This window comes from Bos indicus, chromosome 12 (genome assembly GCF_029378745.1).
Source record: "Bos indicus isolate NIAB-ARS_2022 breed Sahiwal x Tharparkar chromosome 12, NIAB-ARS_B.indTharparkar_mat_pri_1.0, whole genome shotgun sequence".
Classification (NCBI taxonomy): Eukaryota; Metazoa; Chordata; class Mammalia; order Artiodactyla; family Bovidae; genus Bos; species Bos indicus.
Genome location: NC_091771.1, coordinates 77,338,666 through 77,362,105, shown reverse-complemented (window position 1 = coordinate 77,362,105; position 23,440 = coordinate 77,338,666). Strand labels below are relative to the sequence as shown.

Genomic DNA, 23,440 nt, shown 5'->3' with positions numbered 1-23,440 from the left:
TAAGATTAGGGAGATTAAAGTCTTTTTCTTTTGAAAGAAGCTTCCTTCACACTGTGCTATGGCCGGCTACCAGGTGTAAATAATAGAGTTCACGGATCATGCTGGATTTCTCCACTTTCATCAAACCTGATCCTTAGAGATGTTAGATGGTAATCCACAAGATGACGTTATAGAAATATGGCCAGGAGGTATATTATTTCCTGTGTTTCCAGCCCATCTGAAACATCAGACATAAATTAGTTCTATCTCTTTTGGTACAATGCTGTGCTTTGACAAAGTCCAAAGTGAGAACATTATAGGTCCTGATAAGGATTTCAGAATAAGGATGAAGGGGTTCCTTAGATAGCTACATAGGCTTTCAAAATTTTATTTTAAAATTACTTTTAAATACATTTTTTGGCCATATGCCACAGCATGTGGCTTAGTTCCCTGACCTGGGATTGAACCCATGTCCCCTGTAATGGTACTGCAGAGTCTTAACCACTGAACCACCAAGGAAGTTCCTAGGCTGCTTTTTTAATATTAAAGACATGTAAGATTTCAAAATTTATTCAAATTAAAAATCAAATTGAAGAAATGATGCTCACATGAGATGAGATATAATAAAAATAAAAGTAAGAGTGACAAGTTATACTTGGAAAGTATGACAGAAAAAAGCAAGATTTGAACACGAAATAAATTTGACAGACGGTCAACTGCATATTGATACAAGTAGAAACATAAAAAAGCCATGAGTCATGAAACACCAGGCACAAAATAACACAGCGTCAGTCCACGAAAAGCAAAATTTCTAGAAATATAAGAAATCGCATGAGTCATATTAAAATTTCAAAACTGCATAACTCTTTGGTAGGTCCCAGAGACAAAAATCAGCAATTAAGGACATAAAAAATTATTTAATGTTTCTAGAAATATCTATGCCTTGATATAACTTTGCACCTAAGAACAGGAAATGCAGCTTATAAAACACTGATCATGATCTGGACAATAAGATATTTCAGCACATTTTAAAAGTAAAATTGCACAACTCCATTTCTTAATAATGAAACATTATAAGAAATTCATATTGGAACTTTAAAGTTTAATTAAAGAAAAAACTAGAAGGAAAAAATATAACATTTATAAATAAACCTATTTAAATTATTTAATAATAAAACATTAAGATTTATAACAGTAACATGAATTAATGATTAAGTTGAAAATGAGTAAAATTAATAATTATCTGAGAAAAATACAAATTAATTAATGAGAAGAAAACCTATAAATAAATAAAGAAAATGAACCACTTATTTAAAACTTTTACTTCAATTAGAGATTTCAGAAATTTGAGAGACATAAGGCACTCTGAAAAAGGAAATTTGGATCTTGGGAACAGTTTCTGCAATGTACTTAAAGAACTGGGCTTAAACCCCACAGTCTTGAATATTCATTGGAAGGACTGATGCTGAAGCTGAAGCTCCAATACTTTGGCCACCTGATGCGAAGAACTGACTCACTGGAAAAGACCCTGATGCTGGGAAAGATTGAAGGCAGGAGGAGAAGGGGATGACAGAGGATGAGACAGAGGATGAGGTTGGATGGCATCACAGACTCTATGGACATGAGTTTAAGTAAGCTCCAGGAGTTGGTGATGGACAGGGAGGCCTGGTGTGCTGCAGTCCATGGGGTCGCAAAGAGACACAACTGAGCGACTGAACTGAACGGAAAGAAAAATCTACGTTTTTAGGTTTACGATTGAAATTGGAAATAAAAACTAATCCTGAAAGAAAAACAAAAAAGATGCAATAGAACTTTCTGTGTAAAACAGCTAAGGAAAAGTTCATGAGATTGAAGCCAGTCTCAAGACTTGACCCTAAGAAAACCAAAAGTAATAGGAACTTCAATTATACAAGACACATTTAGAAGGGTTTTTGAGATAAGCAGTCTGATTCTGCAAAGCAGTACATTTGCTCAGATAAGAAACCAACTTCTCCCTGGAGCTCTGGATCCCACCCAGCTCCTGAGTGACCACACAGAGAGAAAACATTAAGAATGAAACGGCCAACAGGGTGGACAGGACCAGGAGAAATGCACTCTCAAGAGAAAAGGCTAACGTCCCATTCCAAATCTCCAGGTCCAGGAACCATCAAGGCAGGAACTAATGAAGCAAGGATGCATATTAATTGACCCTTTCAATAGGCTGTCCTGGGGCTTCCCTGGGCTTTCCTTGTAGCTCAGTCTGTAAAGAATCTGCCTGCAATGCAGGAGACCTGGGTTTGATTCCTGGGTCAGGAAGATGCCTTGGAGAAGGAAATGGCAACCCACTCCAGTATTCTCCCTGGTGGCTCAGTGGTAAAGAATCCGCCTCCCAGTGCGGGAGACACAGGTTCGATCCCTGGTCCGGGAAGATCCCACATACCTTGGAGCAACTGAGCTCGTGTGCCATTTCTACTGAACATATGGCCTACAACAAGATAAGCCACTGCTATGAGAAGCCCGCACACCACAACTAGAGAGAAGCCCATGCAGCAGTGAAGACCCGGCACAGCCCCAAACAATTGTTCAAGAATAAACTGTCAAGATGCAACTTTCCCAGTAATACCTACCTCCAAAACACACTTTCAATCTATACACTCTTCTCGGTCTCCACTGCTCCCACCCACCCCTGGTGGCACTGGCGGCAATCTCTAGACCGTATGAAGATGCAAAACTTCTCTCTCGGAATTCCCGGCCCAGCCCCTGCCAGCAACTCCTTCTCTAGGCAGCAGGCCTTCTGTGAGGCAAGACATCCTCTTGCTCAAGTCTTAGCTGCTGCTGCTAAGTCGCTTCAGTCGTGTCTGACTCTGTGCGACCCCATAGACAGCAGCCCACCAGGCTCTGCCGTCCCTGGGATTCTCCAGGCAAGAACACTGGAGTGGGTTGCCATTTCCTTCTCCGAATGCATGAAAGTGAAAAGTGAAAGGGAAGTCGCTCAGTTGTGTCTGACTCTTAGCGACCCCATGGACTGCAGCCCACCAGACTTCTCCATTCATGGGATTTTCCAGGCACTGCACATCAAATCCAGTCCTACACAGTGGCTCTCCTATTCCTTGTCTCAGGCACCCTGGCCTCTGGTTTCCAGAAGCCAGCCAAGTGCTTTTCTCTCCAGGCTTTAGGACTGCTCTTTTTCTCTGTGCTGGGGAAGCTCTTCTCACGGCTGCCTCCTTCTCACCTTTCAGGTCTCTGCTCAGAAAGCCCCTCCTGGGAAAAACATCCCAGGCCATCTTTTCTATTTAAATTCTTCTTCAGACACAGGACTTCCCTGGTGGCTCAGATGGTAAAGTGTCTGCCTACAGTGTGGGAGACCTGGGTTCAATCCCTGGGTTGGGAAGATCTCCTGGAGAAAGAAATGGCAACCCACTCCAGTGTTCTTGCCCAGAAAATCCCATGGACGGAGGAACCTGGGAGGCTACAGTCCATGGGGTGGCAAAGCGTCGGACACGACTGAGCAACTTCACTTTCTTTCAGACACATTGCTTTCTATCCTCATTCCTTGTATTTTCTTTTTAGCACTTCACACAACTTGAAAATAGCTAATATTTTTTGGGGGGAGAGGAGGTATTTCTACCCCCATCTGGTCACTCACATTAGACTGAAAACCCCATGGGGTCAAGACAGCTGTCTGCTTTTATACAGTGCTGTATGCCAATGCCTGGCCCAATGCCTGCAATCTCTGGGCATTCAGCTTTTCATGAATGAATAACAGTCCTGATAAACTGTGAAGATCTGATGAGTTTGTTTACTTTCCACTGGCTATTGTTTCTTCCACTTGACTGTAAGTTCCACTAGAACAAGGTTCCTGTGTCTTTTTTTGTTACCAAACATAGTGTCTGGTGCTTAGGAGTGGCTCAGTGACCATTTGTAGAAGAAATAAATGAATAAAGATATTGAAGTTCTTTAGGATGTGAAATTTCCTTCCCCTCACCTCTATACACGACTCAGAATGTTTGGATCTACTAGAATCCTTCATTAAGAATTCGGCTATCCAAAATTTTCCAGTATCACTGTTTCCATTAACAACCCAGCGCCCAACGGGAATGGAAGAGAAGCAACGTGAATTAAATTACTCAAATGAAGCTGCTGCTGATTAATTTTAGATCCTGAGCATCTGGGTCAGTGCTTAGTTTCATAGCAGGTGTGGAAATGATATCTTCAGTGTCATTATTAATGATTTTACTAAGGGCTGAGAGCTCTTGAAAATTCTTCCAAATGAGATTTGAGATGTGGACCAGATTGGCATTTTTAAGAAGCCTATATCAAATGTTTTCTACTTTTCAGCAAATAAGTTTTCATATTAAGACTGATTACTGATGGACCTTAGTGTCCATATCACGTTCAATCAAAAACGATAAGCACTGACTTTCAAAAGAATACGAAATGCTCCAGGACGATAACAGCAATCTAAATGAAATACATAAACACGCCTGAAGTGGACTGACTCCAGTCGTTTTGTTTTGCTTTAACCAGGTTAAAGCCCTGAGTCATTTTCTCTTCCTCTTTCTCCTGGCAGTATCTCATCTTCTTACAGGGCTTAATATTCATTATGGGTATATGACCTCAGTCTCATGAAGACGGTCTCATCAGTCAAATCCCCAGGATGCTGGTCAGTTAGGAAGGATGGCTGGGCAAGGTTGATCACAAATAAACATGTCAGCATCCACTCACTCCCTGAATCCCAAGGGCGGGTGCTCAGGGAGAATCTGTCCTCTATCAATTTTATCCTCCTTGGTCATAGCAGTGCCGCGAAAGAGTAATACATGCTAGACTGTAATCTTTGAGCCAGAGGAAATTGAACCAAACCAAGTGGAAAGAATATGCTATTTAGTATTAGCAGATAAGTTCATGGGGAAATTGTAAAACAGGTGAAGTTCATTATTGGTGAAGCTCCCCCAGAGTAACCCTGGTCTCCCCAGCCCCCTGGGGTGAGCCCACCCCCCCCCCCCACCCCCTCGCTGTGGATTAGACCTTGACATTGAACGCCAGCTGTTTTTGGCTTCCTGGGGACTTGGTCTTGTACAATAAAGCAAATATGTCCTAGGTCTCAAAGTCTCTGGGTCAGGCTCTTTTCCTCCCCCAGAATGAAAATGAGCTTATCTGATAGATCAAGCTGGCTTCATTTGCTAACAGAAAAGTTCCAGGAAGTTCTAGGGTCCTCTCAGGGAACGTGGACTCAACGGAAACTTTCTAATGACAAAGCCTTTCCTGTGTGTGACTCAAAGGAGTGAGTCTGATGGTGGGAATTTCAGACCAAATAATATAGATTTTTATGAATTTTGTTGGGCAGTAATATGTCATAAGAAGAAAGGGAAACTGACATACAGCTGCCCAGTTTTTGTTTTTTTTTTTTGCTGAGTAAGGCCATTAAGGAAAAAAGGACAACAAAACGCATCTATTGACAATCATTTTAGAAAAGAAAGGGATACTATGATAATCAGAAAAAAAAAAAGAAGCAATCAGAATAAAAAGCAACCTTTAAAGAATGTACCTTCATGAAAAAAATGTATTTATACAGTTTCAGTATGTTAGATGAATAAATTCTAGAGATCTGCATTACAACATTGTACCTGTAGACAGCAATACTGCACTGTGCATTTTAAAATGTGGTCATGGACTTCCCTGGTGGACCAGTGGTTAAGACACCATGCCCCTAATGCAGGGGTTGAAAGTTCAATCCCTAGTCAGGGAAGTAAAATCCCACAAGTCACATGGCACAGTCCCCCAAAAAATGTGTTAAGAGGGTAGATCTCCTGTTGTGTTCCCATCACAATAAAAACAAAACAATACACAAATGTATTTCAATGTCCTGATTTTATAGCAAACTAGGGAAAATGTTGTCCAGTACCAGCATCATTCTACAGTCAGGCTTTGGGGAATTGATAAGTTAGCTGCCCACAGGGGCCAAACAGGCCATCCGGGAATTTAAATAGCTCTTAACAGACACTTGTGGGCACGTCTCCATGTGACCTGCCTAACAAGGCAGTCAAAGTCATGCACAGGTCCAGAAACACCTTTGGGTTGTAAATCAAAGAACTTGTTTGTACAAAACCTTTAACCATGAAGGGTTTTCTGTCTGTAGATTAATGGAAAAAAATGAGCAATAGGTAGCCAAAAGAGTTATCAGAATTTTGTGGGAAAAACAGTGGGAAAAAAGTGTTTTAAAGTATTTTTAAGTGGTATTTTAAAGACTTAAGGATATATTTGTTGATAAATATAGTTACTTAGTTACTAAATCATGTTCGACTCTTTTGGGATCCCATGGACTATAGCCCACCAGGCTCCTCTGTCCATGGGATTTCCCAGGCAAGAATACTGGAATGGGTTGCCATTTCCTTCTCCAGGGATCTTTCCGACCCAGGGATCAAACCTACACCTCCTGCATTGGCAGGTGGGTTCTTTATCACTGAGCCACCAGGGAAGCCCAAGGATGCACTTAATTCTTTTGTAAATATGAATGAGCACCCAGAAGCTGCCAGGCACAGAGATAGAGCAATCGAGACCCCAGCCTTCCAGCATTACCTTCCAGCAGTGGAGATGGTGAAGAAAGAGATACATAGGCAGATAACATCCCTTAAGGACAAGTTCTGAGGTTGCTTTTGTGGAGGGATGTGTGCTATTTAAGCAAAGTCCAGACCAAAGTGAAGAACTGAGGCTTGTAGTTACCTGGGGGGAGAGCATTCCAGGTGGAGGGTACAGCCAGTGCAAACGGGGGAAAGTGGGGCCAGGAATGCAGCCGGGGGCCAGACCACATGGGGCTTTAGGGAAGGCCCTTGGGTTTCATCAATGAAATGAACAGCTACTGAAAAGTTTTAAGCTAGAGAGTGACATGACTGTGGAGTCACGAGAGTAAGGAATGGCAAAAGTGAAAGCTATGGTTGACTATTGTAACAATCCATTTGAAACACGATGGTAGTTTGGGCCAAGGCAGTCATCACAGAAGTGCTGAAAAGTGCTCAGATCTAGGATGTCTTCTGAAGGCAGAGAGAATAGGACCTGCTGATAGAAAAGAAAGATTGGACATGGTGGTAATGGTAACCGAAGATTCCAGCCGGTTTTAAGATGTTTAATTTGATCAACTGAATAAACGGTACCATCTACTGAGAACAGGTACCATGGGAACAGCAGATTGAAGGGGGGGCCTCAAGTTCTTATTCAGTTCAGTCGCTCAGTTGTGTCCGACTCTTTGCGACCCCATGAATCACAGCACGCCAGGCCTCCCTGTCCATCACCAACTCCCGGAGTACACTCAAACTCACGTCCATCGAGTCCATGATGCCATCCAGCCATCTCATCCTCTGTCGCCCCCTTCTCCTCCTGCCCTCAATCCCTCCCAGCATCAGAGTCTTTTCCAATGAGTTCTTATTAGTAGATATATTAAACTTGAGAAGTCACTTGAATATCCAGGTAGAGATGGCAGGTTGGCAGTTGGATGTGTGAGCCTAGACAGAGGAGAAATCAAGGCTAGAGATAGAAGTTCAAAATTTTCAGCATATAGGAAATGTTTATAGCCTTTGGGTAGGATGAGGTCATTGAGGGAAGTCCAGTTTAGGGGTGGATGGACAGAAAGCCCAAACTCCCCGAGGTAAGAATGTGTTCAGTAAGTCATCAGAAGATTAAGGTGCCCACCATGGATGTGAGCAAACATCGAAAAGACGCTTGAGGGCAAAGCCTGGAGAGAAGCCAGCACTTAGAGGTCCGGAGGAGGAGGGTGATTCAGGAAGAGAGACAGAGGAGGAGTGGCCAGTGAGGTAAGGGGAAAACCAGAGAGTGAATCACCAAAGCGGTGTGAAAACAGTCTTTCAAGGATGACGAAGAACAGTTTATAAATTCATTCTGCCCTCAATTAGCTCTATCGATGGAAGAATCTGTATATGCTATTCTATTCCCAGTGTTTAGCAGCGCCTGTCAAAGGATCAATACTTATTTGTTTCAGAGGCTAAATGTAGCAGACTTTAGGTTGAATCCCTCCAGTAGAGGTGTTCTATTTGAACTTCAGGATTTAAAGATATTTTAATTGGCTGTCAAGATTTAGAAATTGGGAAACTTTACATCAAAACTTGTATCCCTGGTTCCTTTTTGTTTTTTAAATCCCCAGGATGCTCAAAAGGCAGGCAACAGCTGTCTGTGGCTGGGTGGCTGCTGGCATCTCTAGAGGGGTTATGTGCTCTTTGGCTAATTTCCTGCTGTCTCCAGGGAGCCCTAGGTCTCCCAAGCAGTGAGTGCTGAGTCACTCATTCATATTACTTGCTGATTCCTACAGATCTTGAGTTTGTACCTTTGGTTTACTTAGAGGGAATGAATGAACGAATGAATTAGTGAATGTTTACTGACGCATCACCTGAAACTCAGGGAGGTGAATGATGTAAGCTTACATGCAGCAATGTCATAATTCAGAACCAGTGCAGATTCTTAGACCAGGGCTTTTACCCGAGCTCTTTGCTTCCTAGTTTGTCACTGTATTAAAACACCCTAAAATAAAGACAGGGGTTTGAATGGAAGAAGGGTACTGACAAAATACTGTTTCCATCTTCAGAAAAACAGAATATGAAACATTATTTATTATGATAAATGTAGAGAAATGGTTTCCCAAGAACTCCCACACGGTCTAACAGAAGTTACCATCACTGCCCAAGGCAAAGTGAGTAAATAAACAAATGTAATTATTAAGCAATATAATTAAGGTTACAATTGGTATTTTATTTCATTAGTTTTATTTTTGGAGCAGTTTCGCCACTTTTCTCTGTGAATTATTTTTATCTATTCTTTCGTGCTTAAACACAGATCATTATAATCACAGAATGACTGTCTATCATCAGGCCTTCTCTTACTCAATATCAAAAACTGGAGTTTTTTTAAGCCTCCTCTCTTTTGCTAGCTCCGATGATGGCTAGTGGCCATCCAGGGCAGTGTGTGCAGATGGATTCTGAAACCCAGTTTGGACTCATTGAATTAGACCACAGTGCTTGATTTCTGATGTTTAGATGTTACTGTTATGCACTGCCTCATGTTGTCCCCCTCTACCCCTCACCAAAAGATATACTGAAATCTTAAATCCCTGTCCCTCAGACTGTGACTCGATTTGAAAACAGAGTCACTTCAGAAGTAATTAGATAAGATGAGGTCATACTGGAGGAGGGGAGTGGCCCTACCTTAATATAACTCATGTCCTTGTAAGAAGGGGAAATTTGGACACAGACTCAGAGGGAAGATGATGCAAAGAGAGACAGACAGGAAGACAGACATCTGCAGAGGAGGGCAGAGATCAGAATTACACAGTCATAGGGAATGTGTTACGAGAAACCAGAAGAGGCAAGGAAAGCTGCTCTTGTAGGAGATTCAGAAAGAACATGGTCCACAGACACTTTGATCAAACTTCCAGCCCCTAGAACTAGGAGATGATGCATTTCTGTGGTTTTAAGCCACCCAGTTGGTGGTATTTCATAATCACAGCCCCAGGAAACTAACACAGAGGTGATCTTGTCTGACTCGTCACTGTAAACTGTGTTAGGTAGCAGCCGTGTCCCAGGAAAGTGGCATCAGCCATAAAATAAATGCCGCAGGTGTGCTGCCCCTAAGTAAGACTTTTAGGCAGATGCTGTAGAGCTTCAGAATCTCATTCCCTTGCTCACTGAAGGCATCAAAGCTGATTCCGTCTGCTCTTAGACAGGAAGTAATGGTCCTCCTCTTGTCCTGAAAAACTAAAAGTATATCCACCCTGAGCAGAGAATATCTTGAGTATTAGGAAGAATTCGGCGCTTATCTTGGCTCTAGGAAAATCTGGGAAACAATCAGAAAGCATCTTTAATGGTCCTCTGGTCTTCTTGTGCCCACTTTAATGTGTCAGACTTCTCTGTGAATGAGAGACTTCCTTAACTCACAGTCCATAGATAGTTTTTAGAGGTAAACATGAAACCTTTGCAATCCTGAGATTGTTTGCCAGTAGTCTCAGGGTATGACCACTTTTCTGAGTAAAGATTCCACAGTCTTGATTACTTAGGAAAGATGCATACTTCCCACTATCAGGACAAGGAGGGGGGAAAAAAAACACTAAGTGTGCTTAGCACGATGGTGAGGATCAAACTAAGATTTTGCACCTGGGGAACAGGCATGGGGATGGAGTGGGTGATGGCTCAGGGTGGGGTCAGGATGAAGGGTGTGGGTTTAGATATCCTGAACTGCAGCAGACAATGAACCATTCACATGAGGTGTTCAGTAGGAATTCGGAGCCTCGAAGTTGGCCAGGGAAGAGCACACACCCAGAACTGGGACTGATCAGCACAGAGGTAGGAACTGAATATTTGAGGGCAGATCCCCCTTCAGAGGGTTTCCCCAGTAGCTCAGATGATAATCTGCCTGCAATGCAGGAGACCCGGGTTCGATCCGTGGGTAGGTAAGGGCCCCTGGAGGAGGGCATGGCAACCCACACCAGAATCCTTGACTGGAGAATTCCACAGACAGAAGAGCCTGGTGGGCTACAGTCAATAGGGCCGCAAAGAGTCGGACACATCTGAGCGACTAACACTGTCATTTCCACTTCCCCTTTCAGAATGGATCACTGGACCTGACCTAGGGAGGACCAACACTGGGTCTTTTGGAGAGCATCTACCTTAGGGAGCAAGGGGAGGACGAGGTGGGATTAGAGGCAGAACAGACAGGCAGGTCAAAGCAGTGAAAGAACTAGGAGTATACTGTGGGGGGAAGAGCAGGAGAGAATTCCAAGGAGAGGCTGACCAGGCCGGCAAAAGGAAATATTTAGAGAAAAGGGTGAATGCTCATCCAGAGATCAATGCTGGATCCAAAATGCACTGATGATCATCAGTAAATCCCCTTTGAAAAATTATGAGGACTCTTTGTTGGCTTATGCATTCTTTGAGTGGTCATGATTGCATTTCCGCTATGACGCCACCTTAGGTGCTGGGGCGCAGAGATGAGACACAGTCTTGCCTTTAAAAGGAAGCTTACCTGCTTGTCCTGGGACACGTACTCAGAGGGGTATACTATATATGGAGGTCTGAATGGTGTCAAGTGAGGGCACAAAGGGGAAGTGGTTGATTTATAGGAGAGAGTGGAAGTCATGGTCGGGAAACGGATCTCTAATAAGAGAGAAGTCTAATCAGGGGATCCAAGAATTCTTAAAGTGCAAAGCTGTCCTGCCTTCTCACATCATATATCTGAAACCATGCACTTCAGAATCACGGGGGCACACACACACTCCAACACCTTGAATCCAAACCATTTTTGTTACTGAGACCTAGTAAGTGATGATATAATATTTGTGTGCAGATGCAAAAACAAATACAACATGTGCCTTGCATTCTCTTGCAGTTTCTCGCTTTTAAAAAATATTTAATATTCAAGGACATAAATAGGCTCATTCCTGGGGCTTCTATTTTGGAATGTTTTTTTACACTTCAATATGCTAAACTTGTTAAACATAAATATTACTAAGCTATTAGGAGTGTTAGAATTAATTACATCGATGATTATTCTGTAAGGGGAATTAGGAAGAGGGAAGAGATGACACTAGTCCTGGAGTCACACCTGGAATCAGATCCCTGCTCCACCATTTATAAGGTATAGGAGAGCAACTTGTATTTTTGAATCTGTATCCACATTTGTAATGGTTAACTGAGTAATATTTACCTTACAGAGTTGTTAGAAAGAATAGATAATTGCATGAAAAATGCCTGGCTGACAGGCTCTATAGGACTACAGTGATTTCCATTGATAATGAAATAATTACCTGAGATTATACTTCTAAATCAGGCCAAAATGAGGCATATAATTTAGAAAACACTCAAGCAATTTCTGCAAAGAATTAGCCCCTATTAAGAGTCCAGTTGTAAAGGAAATCTTACTGAATCATAAAGGAAATCAGTCCTGAATATTCATTGGAAGGACTGATGCTGAAACTGAAGCTCCAATACTTTGGCCACCTGATGCGAAGAGCTGACTCACTGGAAAAGAGCCTGATGCTGGGAAAGACTGTAGGCAGGAGGAGAAGGGTATGACAGATGATGAGATGGTTGGATGGCATCACCGACTCAATGGACATGAATTTGAGCAAGCTCTGGGAGTTGGTGATGGACAGGGAAGTCTGGCGTGCTGCAGTCCATGGGGTCGCAAAGAGTCAGACACGACTGAGCAACTGAACTGAAGAGCCCAACAGCAATTCAAAAATGTGAAGTTAAGGTTGAGGCCAGTGACATATTGTGATACCTTTGGGGAATATTTTTAAAAAATTGTCCAAAATGGCCACATATCTAACCACTTCTAATTTTTAAATTTTTCATCCATAAATCCGAAGACTACAATTTTACTTGTCATCAGCCAACTTATAGCCAGCGTCTCACAGAATGGGAGAGTAAAAACAAGTAGTTTTTGCATCACATGCAGTTTCAGAGAAAGTGTTGTGTTGTACTTCCGGAGTCAGCCTGTGTCTTCAGTTCTTGCACAGAGCTCCCTGAGTTGGAAATCGATTGGGATATGAAGAACAGGGCCACAGCACGCGGCTGCACAGGCTGTGCACTGCACAACTCCAGAGGGTGCCCATCTCACTATGATGAGAAACGGACCCCTATTGTTCAGTGCGCCCCTATGCGACCATATGCAACAGCCCTATCTGAGAGGCTTGAGTATTTTCCTGATGAACGTGCTCTACCATTAGTGAGCATTTACAGTGTATGAAGCGGCTTCCCTTGTGGCTCAGCTGGTAAAGAATCCGCCTGCAATGTGGGAGACCTGGGTTCAATCGCTGGGTTTGGAAGATCCCCTGGAGAAGGGAAAGGCTACCCACTCCAGTATTCTGGTCTGGAGAATTCCATGGACTATACAGAATCAGACATGACTGAGCGACTTTCACTTCACTTTCACAGGGTATGAGACACTGTTCTAGGCTCCAGGGATACAAGGGTGTTCTGGAATGTTCTGGCCTTCTGTAAAAGATTTAAGCAGTTCCACTGTTCATAATAACATTGTAACTTTAAAAAATCATAAATGCTTGCATGTCCAGTGGTTTCACATAAAATGCAGCGTGGTAACTGTGAATAAATTACAAATGTCACTGTGAGAACTCTGTACATTTTACAAAATCTGTTATAATAGCATCTATATACATACACCTCTCTTAACAAAGACCTCAGCAAATCTCTTTTCCAAACACCCACAAATTTGTTTAGTATGTATTTACGGAAGTTTGGTCACATATACGAATTTAACTCATAACAAAAACAAAAGCGGAGTATCTGAGGCTCACAAATTAACTTGTACCTATATAAGCCAACACAGATTTGTTTTTCCTATTTTTATGAATAAAAGTACCCTACAGTGTTTGCAGAAGATATCTTGCAATAAATAACAACAACAAAAATGATGTCTGCCTCAAACTTGATTTTTTTTAACCTCATGACTAATTTGCATCACTGAGGTATTATTACAATAGATTAAGAGTTTGGACACATTAAGAATTGGATGCTTTAAGAGTTGGTCACGTTTTGCTTGTAAAGCCAGTCATTAAACTCAAGGTGCATACTACATGATACTTTACTAGGAAGGGAAAGACACTACTATCACTGAGTCTGGCTCGTGCTGGGCGACAGGTATGTTTTAGGCCAGTTGGTCTTTGAAGTAGCCTTATGAAGTAGGAATTATCGTAGCAATTTAAAATAGGTTGACACTGAAGTCAAGGAGGTAAAATAACTTGTCTCAAATGATATAGTTAGCCCATGTCCCCGCCAGGGTTTCTTCAAGTCCCGGCCTGTCCTGACTTCAAAACCCTTGCCCTTCTTTCTACCCTAGGCTGGTTCTACTGCTGCAGAGCTACCTTTTTTTAATACATGAAATAAAATTAAATTAGCTCCATTATGATCACCATCATCATCTGTCATTTTAGCCTGTATTTTTGAGTGTCTCTTTTATTTACCAGTTCCTGCTGTAAGGACTCGTACTCCTTACAGCCGCCTTTCAAGGTGAACAGGCCAGCGTGGTGCTGGGCACTGTAAATTTTAGCCTATGTCCCTGGTGAATTTTCTCATTTTACTGATGAGACAACAAAGCTAAGAAGTGATAAATGACCCACGGAAGGCTGGGAAGTCATTGGGCAGGTAGGCTCGGGTCTGTCTTACTCCTGGGCCTGTGGGCTTTTTCCACATTGTTTACAGTTTGACAATGTCACAAACCTATGATATTGCACTCAAATTAAATAACCTAGAAATTTACAATTCTGAAAGGAAACTAATAACTTGAGGCAATATACAACTCTGCTTCCACACTTGGAAACGGTTTTACTAGACACTTCTGAAAATGATCTTCAAGGTCTCTTTCTAAAGAGTACTCAACGTTCTCACAGCTTGGTTTACATTTTATTCTAAACATAACTGTTCTCGATTCTTTCTCATGGGTGGGAATTCTCAAACAATTGTGATCTTGGTGAATCTCCAGTACAATATTGACATATAAGAATCTGGGAGTTGTGCTGTTGACAGTCAAAAAATACTGAGCCTTAATAGGTTGGGCATACTTCCCTAACTAGTTAAAAGAATTAAAAGTTTTAAGAAATTACTAAAACCTCAGTTTAATAGTAAATATCCAACCAAAAAAGGGTTGGTTTGATAAAACAAAGGGCTTGGGGATGACCTGGAAAATGAATTCCTCATTTCTGACCTGATTCCATATCTTAAAGTTCTTACATTCTAGTTTTTAATCTACACTGTTTTTTACAGTGAAGGCTGTCATTTGTGATAATCACAGAAGTGAATACACACTTTACTTACTTTTTTGACTACAAGCAAAATACATACTAATATAAAAATGTGCTCATGCTGTTACAGTCTATATGAATTGTGATTTATCACCCATCTAGTCAATTCTATGTAGACAAAATGAGTTATAATTTTAAAGTCTAAACTAATAAGCTTTGAGAGATAAAAAAGGGAGAAAAGAGGGGTAGTTATTGATGTAAACTATGTATGTAATTTTTTCAAATGTAATCTTTATTCTATTGAGCTATAAATATGTTCTGCTTTTAGTACAGACAAATTTTCCCATTAAAATATGATTTGAAGTCTTATATTTCAATTTTCATCTGTAACTCAAATAAGACATAGTTTTTTGGTTTTTTTTACTTAAAGAAGAAATTTTCTCAAGAAACATACCCAGTGCCTTCAATACCCCAAAATAGGCTAAGGTCACTATCGTAAACTCACAGCACTATGATTTCCCAAATTGTATATTAAGAGCATGGATCAATTTTTTGTTGTTTGGTAAGCTTATTTATATGAAGTTTTTCAGAGATGTAAAATTGAAGCTCTCTTTTCTTTTTTTAGCTATGTGTCTTACATGTATCATTGAAAACAATATTGCAATTATGTTAGGACTATCCTAGACAGTCAGGGATTGATAGGATCCATAATTTTAGGGAATAAATCCACCTCAAAGAATTATGGGTTAAGTCACCCCCATTTTCTTCAATGAGATCTTTCACGATAATTCTCCCATTTCTTCAAGTCTAATCTCCACCCAACTTGGTATACAACTCAGGTGCCACAGCCTCCAAAAACCCTTCTGAAACAATCAGCTGGAAGCCAGCGCTCCCTTCTATGAATCTGCTTTTTATCACAGAAGTCTGCTTTCTATCCTTCTCTTAGGGCACGTGCCCCTTTCTGTCTTGGTCTTCCCTAGTGGCTCAGATGTTAAAGAATCTGCCTGCAATGCGGGAGACCCGAGTTTGATCCCTGGGTTGGGGAGCTCCCCTGGAGGAGGGCATGGCAACCCACTCCAGTATTCTTGCCTGGAGAATCCCCATGGACAAAGGAGCCTGGAGGGCTACAGTCCATGGGGTCGCAAAGAGTTGGACACAACTGAGCGACAAAACACACACCCTTTCTGTCTTGAATTATAGCCGTTTGCTGTATTTTCCCTACCAGACAGTGGGCTCATCAAGGATACCAACTTGAAGCACATTCATTTCTTCTCTGATGTGCTATATGTTAACTTACACATGGTAGGTTCTCAGGGAGCGCTGAGTGTGTATTTAATAATTCCTGTTAGCCATGGCAAATTTCCAGAGAGCGAAAAACCTCTTAAGAAGTATTTTAGGAAGCCCTTGGTCAAGAAAGCAAGCCACAAGAGGAGAAATTCTTCAAGAGGTGAATCAGAGTAACTGGCACGTAAAAGTGACACATTCAATTTCTTCACCTTTATATAACCTCCAGAAGACCAAACGTTAATAAAATATTTATCTTCAGTTGTCACAAGCCAGACTTTGATTTAAAACTCTTGAGTACATGAATGTCATGCCAGACCAAAAATACACCATCATGTATTTTTAATTTAAACATGGATCTGTAAAAAATTTATATGTGCCTGACATGAAAAAAATCTGAGTGCAAATCTCCCAATAATCACCACAAATAAGAAAAACAGGATTGAAAATCGATCGTTAGAAGTACAATGAAAAGCATTCCGTTTGACAGTCCAATGTGGCATTGATGTGACTACCTAAAAATGCATTCTCTTACCTTTAGGGAATCAAAGCAGGCAATTACTCTTCCATTTTCAACCTGGCAGCTTTTGGGGGGGTGGGCGAATTTGCATTCCTCATCAGAGCGGGAGCAGGTTCCTCTCTGGAACTGTCTGCAAACCTCTAATGTCAGCCATTTTGTGTCTCTGACGGGGGCAACATTCAAAGCCATGATGAGAAAATAACTGGGATCCTGTTCCTCCCTGCTAAATGGTGAAATCAATCCAAGTTCCAATGATTCCAAAACTATTGTTGTGAAAAATCCCACATGTAAGTCTGAAGGTAAGTGATAAATTGCTTAATGAAGTCCAATCCAGGATACAGAGCGCGGAGAAAATTTATCGGCAGGCAGTCACTCATCAATCAATATGCCCCACTCGAAGACTGCGGGCCGCAATAAAAGCATGCTCAGTGTCATCTCTGACTGCAAACGTCCGAGTCTCCTGATCGTTTCGCAGACACAACTGTTTTTAATAAAGTGACCTCAATATCATGGCACTCCTTGGGAGAATATTTAGTCCTGACACTCACAGCTATTGACGACGCTGGAAAATAAGCCACTGAGATGTTCAGATCTTAGGAGGATTTCTTTCTCCTTCCACCGTTTAAAATTCTGAAATCAAGCAATTGGCAAAGTCAGACAGTTGAGGTATCTTCATCCACTTGTAAGGTCAGGGTAATGTATATTTGACAGAAAAACAAGATCTGAACAAAAAGCTCCCGGAGTGTGGTTTCCAGCAAAAGTGACTTCACACAGGCACTTTTAAATCTTGAAGCTGCAAAACATAAATAAGTGGTGAATCAACTATCCTATACTATAAAACATTTCTCAATTAAAAAATAAAATCAACTTACACCCCAACTCAATGGACTCAACACTTGAACAAACTATTTAGCTCTTATCTCGAATTTGCAAAAGTGCAGTTTAGAGCTTTGAGCTTTGAATATAGTAAGAGAAGTTATGCATTAAAAGAAAGAGAAGAATACGAAACTGCAACTGTATTGCAGAAATGATCCAGGCAGCAGTCCAAAAGTTAGGGATGACTCAAACAGATGAGTGTGGCAGACACAATAATTAGGCATTCTGAGACAATTCAATCTAATGTGCTTAATCGCCAAAACAGTGTATTAGAACCGTGGCTTCCAATTAATTTCACATTTAGGCCATTGATTTTATTGTTGAAAATGCTATAAACAATTATTTGGGATGTGTCTCTTCTATTTAATAAGGATATATTGTCATTCTGGATGAAATGTGCACTCCTCACCCTATACATCCTTTCTAGTTCACAGAGGTTTGAGCTTAGAGAGGGAGAGGTAGACCCCTCCTGATATTATTCTCAGATCTCTCATACTTTCTCTCTACTTTTAATAGTTGGTTGATGGTAATGTTGCTTTCTTTCCCGTTTGTAGTTTTCATTTCCGCTTCCCTAGCACCTTAGATCAGGGCTATTAGGTCCTCAAAAAGTATTTATCGAGCAATTTAGCTGATGACTGACTCACTCACTAAGTGAATGAACGCAAGTTCATTTTACTTTAGTGCAGTTTAGTTTTTAACAGAGTCACAACTTAAAAATGTTTGGTTCTGCAGAATCCTGGAGTTGAGATCTACAACAAAAATATGACTGATCAATTCAGATTTCTAAAATCAGCCCATTTAGTTTCTTTTAATATCTCAAGGATTATGAAATTATGAAAACATTAAAAAATTTAACATTGAGTGCAGCATGAATGAAAGACTAAATAACAGAAGTTGGTCATTTTCATATATTGAGTATGCCACAGGCTACCTTAGTTGTTTCCTTAGCCTTGATGTCCTTTTAAAAAATTTATAACTGAAAACTTAATGGAGGCTGGAAGTAGGTTATTTAAAATCATCACGTACCAAATAAGTTCAGAGAGCAATAATCCTTGAGTGGTTCACAAGTGTTCGCTGAAAAAGTAGGTCTGACCGCCAGTTAGGTTTAGTTAACTCCAGGTAAACCAAGCTGAACAAGGCTTACCTGCAATAGGGCTTTTTGCAGCCTTGAATGCGTCTCTGATGGGGGGAGGGCCTGCAATGGCATCTGCCAAGCTTATCTAATTGTGGATCATTTATTAATATTTAGTGGGACATCTCCTGGGACGGGGGGAACGCTTCTTCATCACAACCCTTCTCTTCCTTGTCAGTAGAAGTGTTTGAATGAGCTGTAACTGTATGTGCACTGAAGGACATCGGCAACCGGGGAAGCTGTGACACATTCCTAACTTCCAACTGTGAAATATTTGAGGGGCCTGACAGGCTCCTGCTTGTCTGTTTGGCAGCACTGTGTTCCCAGAAGCTAACATTCAACCATCTTAACTTCAAGAGTTTAAGAAGATGAGTTTAATAACCAAGCTGACTCTAGGTCAGGTTTCACCGACCAGCCTGGACCTGCACTCTTAACTCAACCCCCACCTCTAACCCACATGAGAACAAAGGATGAGTGAGGAAACATTTCTGCCGGTGTGTTCAGTGGAGATGAGGCTCCAATAATGTTGGAGACACAGTGAGAGGCTGGACACGTGGAGTTTATACTTGCAAAATTTTACAGCGTCCCTGAGTCCTAAGGACCTGGGTTTACTGGGGGTCATAGAACAACAAAGATGCAGGAGATGGGTTCTCATCCTCAAAGCCGTACAGTCTTGGCCAACCCTTCACATGTAGGAAAAGAAATCGGCAAATATGGATTCAAGCACCAATGAATTATTACTCAAGTATTCCTGAAAACCACACTGGAACAACGCTCTTAATCCAGTCCAGTGAACGGGGTATGCTTTTGCTCATACTTTTAGATACGAAGACAGTTCCCTGCTCCCACCCCCCCACCCCGGGAGAACCAGAGTGCCATTTCTACTTCTGTGAAAATCCAATCGGAATTTAGATCATCAGACTCTATCAAGATGAACTTGCTTTTAAAAGCAGAGGAGCCAAGTTTCTGACAGGCCAGTCCAGTGTAAGTCAAAGATGTTCCAGAAAGTGCATCAGATTGCAGCTAAATATACTGCTATCCTAACTGTTGGTGAATCTGCTCTTTCTCCCAGCTTGTTCTGTTTCAATCCTAAGAGTTCCAGAACTACTATTATCAAAGATACCGCCTCCCTCAGGCCATCACAACCTCCCTCTTCAAGAATGGATACAACTAGCAGCTCTGGACGGAGAAGGCAATGGCATCCCACTCCAGTACTCTTGCCTGGAAAATCCCATGAATGGAGGAGCCTGGTGGGCTGCAGTCCATGGGGTTGCTTAGAGTCAGACACGACTGAGTGACTTCACTTTCACTTTTTACTTTCATGCATTGGAGAAGGAAATGGCAACCCACTCCAGTGTTCTTGCCTGGCGAATCCCAGGGATTGGGGAGCCTGGTGGGCTGCCGTTTGTGGGGTTGCACAGAGTCGGACACGACTGAATCGACTTAGCAGCAGCAGCTCTGGGAATAAGGAACTGAGAGCAGATTTAAATCAGGTCAGGGGAGCCCACCGAAGGAGATGGGCAATGATGGGTGAGGATGAATAACATGGTAACCAAGGGACAAGACTAAACTATACTAACACACAGCAAATTACATACCAAGCCTACCAGACTGGAGGCTCCAGTGAGGCAGGGTTACTTGTTAGGGCTTTGCTCTTCAATACCCGAAGCCACTGGCTACAGATGGCTACGGAACACTTGAGATGTGGCTAGAGCCACTGAGGAACTAAATTTAAATTCTTTATTTCTTCTTAATGTAAATTTAACTTAAAAACTGATCCTCAGTATACTTATTGGAAAACTTTTCAGTATGCTCGGATCAACTATGAATCTACTTTTCAGTTGTAAATTTCACGGAATCTAAATACAGGTCAAGTATTAATCTTTCCAACAAAAATCCAGCATCCTAATTGAGATGTGCTCTAAGTATAAAATTGCCCATGGGATTTCCCAGGCAAGAATACTGGAATGGGTTGCCATTTCTTCCTCCAGGGGATTTTCCCCACCCAGGGACTGAATCTGGAGCTCCTGCATTGCAGGCAGATTCTTTACTGCTGAGCCACCTAGAAAGCCCAGGTATAAAATACACACCAATTTCAAGTATGGTGTGTATTTTTAGTATGAGAAAAAAAGAACATGAAAAATCTCAATATTGTTTCATATTTACTACATGGTGAATTGATAATATTATTAACAAATTGGATTAAATATTATTATTAAAATTAAACTCACTAGCCTCCTTTGGAGAAGGCAATGGCACCCCACTCCAGTACTCTTGCCTGGAAAATCCCATGGACAGAGGAGCCTGGTAGGCTGCAGTCCATGGGGTCGAGAAGAGTCGGACACGACTGAGCTACTTCACTTTCACTTTTCACTTTCATGCATTGGAGAAGGAAATGGCAACCCACTCCAGTGTTCTTGCCTGGAGAATCCCAGGGACAGCGGAGCCTGGTGGGCTGCCGTCTGTGGGGTCGCACAGAGTTGGACACGACTGAAGCGATGTAGTAGTAGTAGTAGCTTTCCTTTTAACTCCTCTCCAAAAAAATTCAGAATTATATATGTAGTTTGCATTATTGTTCAACTGATGCCGTAAGGGCTTTTGCATTTCTTCTATTAGCCACAGAACTTTCTGGAATGGTGAAAAGAACCCTGGCCTAAGAGCCAGCTTCTAGTCCTTATATTGCCAAGGCTCCTTCATCTGACCTTGGGTAGGTCAATTTTCTCTGTGACCCAGTTTCTTCCTCTGTAAAATGTTGGTAGTTTCTACTTACTTTATATGGTTGCTGTCATGAAGGACTGATTACAAAAGAAACATAGAGACACTCTGTGAACAGTAAAGTGCTGACCCAATGCAAGGTGATGAAAGGAGAAGCTGCTCTATCAATATTTATTGAAGAAATGCACTCCCAAGCTTCCTCTCTGCAGTGGTTCTCTATCAATGACCCGAGTCTTGCCGGCGGTGGATCTGCTCCAGGTGTAGCTTCTGAGAGCAAGACGGTGCCGTGGAGATCACAGAACTGCCTGCAGGGGGCGCTCGTCCGGGGCCGCGTATCCAGAGCGCCCCTCGTTTCTCAGGTCGCCTTCAGTCTGCAGCCAGAGGGAACCCCCAGAGACGGTTCCCCCAAGCACAGATCCCACGGTGTCACTACAAAGGCCTGGGCCTGCTGTCTTCCTCCAGCTGCTGCTAACCCAGAACTGAATGAGACACTTTCACGGCCCAGCAGTCACCCTGGGTGCTGCAGTGACAGGGAACCTAGGTGGCTTGAGGGCTTGGTGAGAGTACAGCTCTGGACTGAGCTCCCAACGCCCTGGGTGAGGGGGAAATTGGGGGGAGGGGGTGGCATCTTCCAGTTCATCTGCCTAGAGGGGCCCCTGTTAAAATGTGTCTGTGTGGAAAAGACGCGCATGGGTGCTCAGTCACTTCAGTCCTGTCTCTCTGTGACCTCATGGACTGTAGCCCTCCAGGCTCCACTGTCCATGGGATTCTCCAGGCAAGAATATGGAGTGGGTTGCCATGCCCTTCTCCAGGGGATCTTCCTGACCCAGGGATCAAACCCAGGTCTCCTGCATTAACATCTGAGACAACAGACCACTATTTTCAAATCCCCAGAGTTCAGTTCAGTGCCTGATATATAGAACACGCTCAACGAATCTTTGTCCAATAAACTCCGGGTCTTCCTCCTGGTCCTCCTCCTGGTCCATTTGCACTTTAATATGGACCAAAGTTGGGCTCTCCTGGTGGCTAACCGTAAGGAATCTGCCCTCAATGCAGGAGACCTGGGTTTGATCCCTGGGTCTGGAAGACCACCTGGAGAAGGGCATGGCAACCCACTCCAGGATTCTTGCCTGGAGAATTCCATGGACTGAGAAGCCTGGTGGGCTATAGTCCATGCGGTCACAAAGAGTCGGACACGACTGAGTGACTAACACATGGACCAAAGTCTAACCTAAAGGAATAAGGCTCTGAATAGAGAATGCCAGTATTATTCTGTAGGAAAATTCTAGCAAGTCCCACGGGCTTACCCTGCTGCTGCCAAGTAAGATGAGGGTGAAGGTGAAAAGATGCCCCAGGGATAAATTATTTGAGCTTCAAAACCCTGAATCCTTAGCCCAGCGGTTTTCAAAGTGTAGTACATGGGCCAGCAGTCCCAGCAGCCTCTGGGAACTTGCTAGAAATGCAGATCCTTGGGTCTCAGCCCAGAGGTCCTGAATCAGAAGTCCTGGGTGTGGGGCCCCGTAATCTGTGTTTTAACCAGCCTTCCAGGACTAACTCTGAGGCTCTCTCAAGTTGGAGCACCACTGGGGCAAGCATTTCTTGCCATCCTCCTGGGTGCCTGGCATCCTCTGGGCTCTGAGGGAACCTGGATGTCTGCCCTGAGTTGATGGCCAGGTCCTGGGGTCACTGATTCCAACACCAACAATTGCAGGAGGGCTGGCTGAGGGCTTCTCCCAGCGGCTGTGTTTCTGATCAGTCAAACAAAAAACTAGATGACACAGAAAACACCTGGGAGATCTGCCCCAGATAAGATGTGCTTCTAAGAGAATTTGAAAAATAGACTGTCTCATAGCTTGCGGGTTTTGCTCAGGATGAAGCAGGCCTTTGGTGGGGATAAACCGAGCTTTGTTTCCAGGACCCTTGTCTGAGAGAGGGCCGTCTTAGGGCGCCAGCGGTCCTTGGCGACCAACAGCTGGGTCCCAAGTCCATAAGGCCAGAGCTCTTTACAGAGGAGCCACCTTCTCTAGACAGCACCAGATGTGACGAACATGGAGCATCATTGCTAGACTCATCTTCAAAGAAAGGCAAGACTGAAGTTCAAGGATACCGAAAGGAGGTTCTGTAGTATTTCCTGAAATGCCAGTGGACTCGCTGTGCAATGGCACCGAAGAATCCCAAGCTTTTTTTAGGGTCTTCACTT

The 23,440-nt window shown here is 42.6% G+C and overlaps 1 protein-coding gene across 8 annotated transcripts in view; it reads right to left on the bottom strand.

The window, feature by feature from the left end:
* MBNL2 (muscleblind like splicing regulator 2) overlaps positions 1-23,440 on the bottom strand; it is a 161,730-nt gene that overhangs the window by 93,694 nt on the left and 44,596 nt on the right. For 7 of the 8 annotated variants that reach the window (XM_070800400.1, XM_070800403.1, XM_070800402.1 and 4 more), the window contains one exon: positions 16,533-17,310. The exons of the other annotated variant lie outside the window; for it this stretch is intronic. In XM_070800400.1, the coding sequence (XP_070656501.1) occupies positions 16,533-16,706 (174 nt within the window). In that variant the 5' untranslated portion in view covers positions 16,707-17,310. The remainder of the gene's footprint in view (positions 1-16,532; positions 17,311-23,440) is intronic. 8 annotated transcript variants of the gene reach the window in all.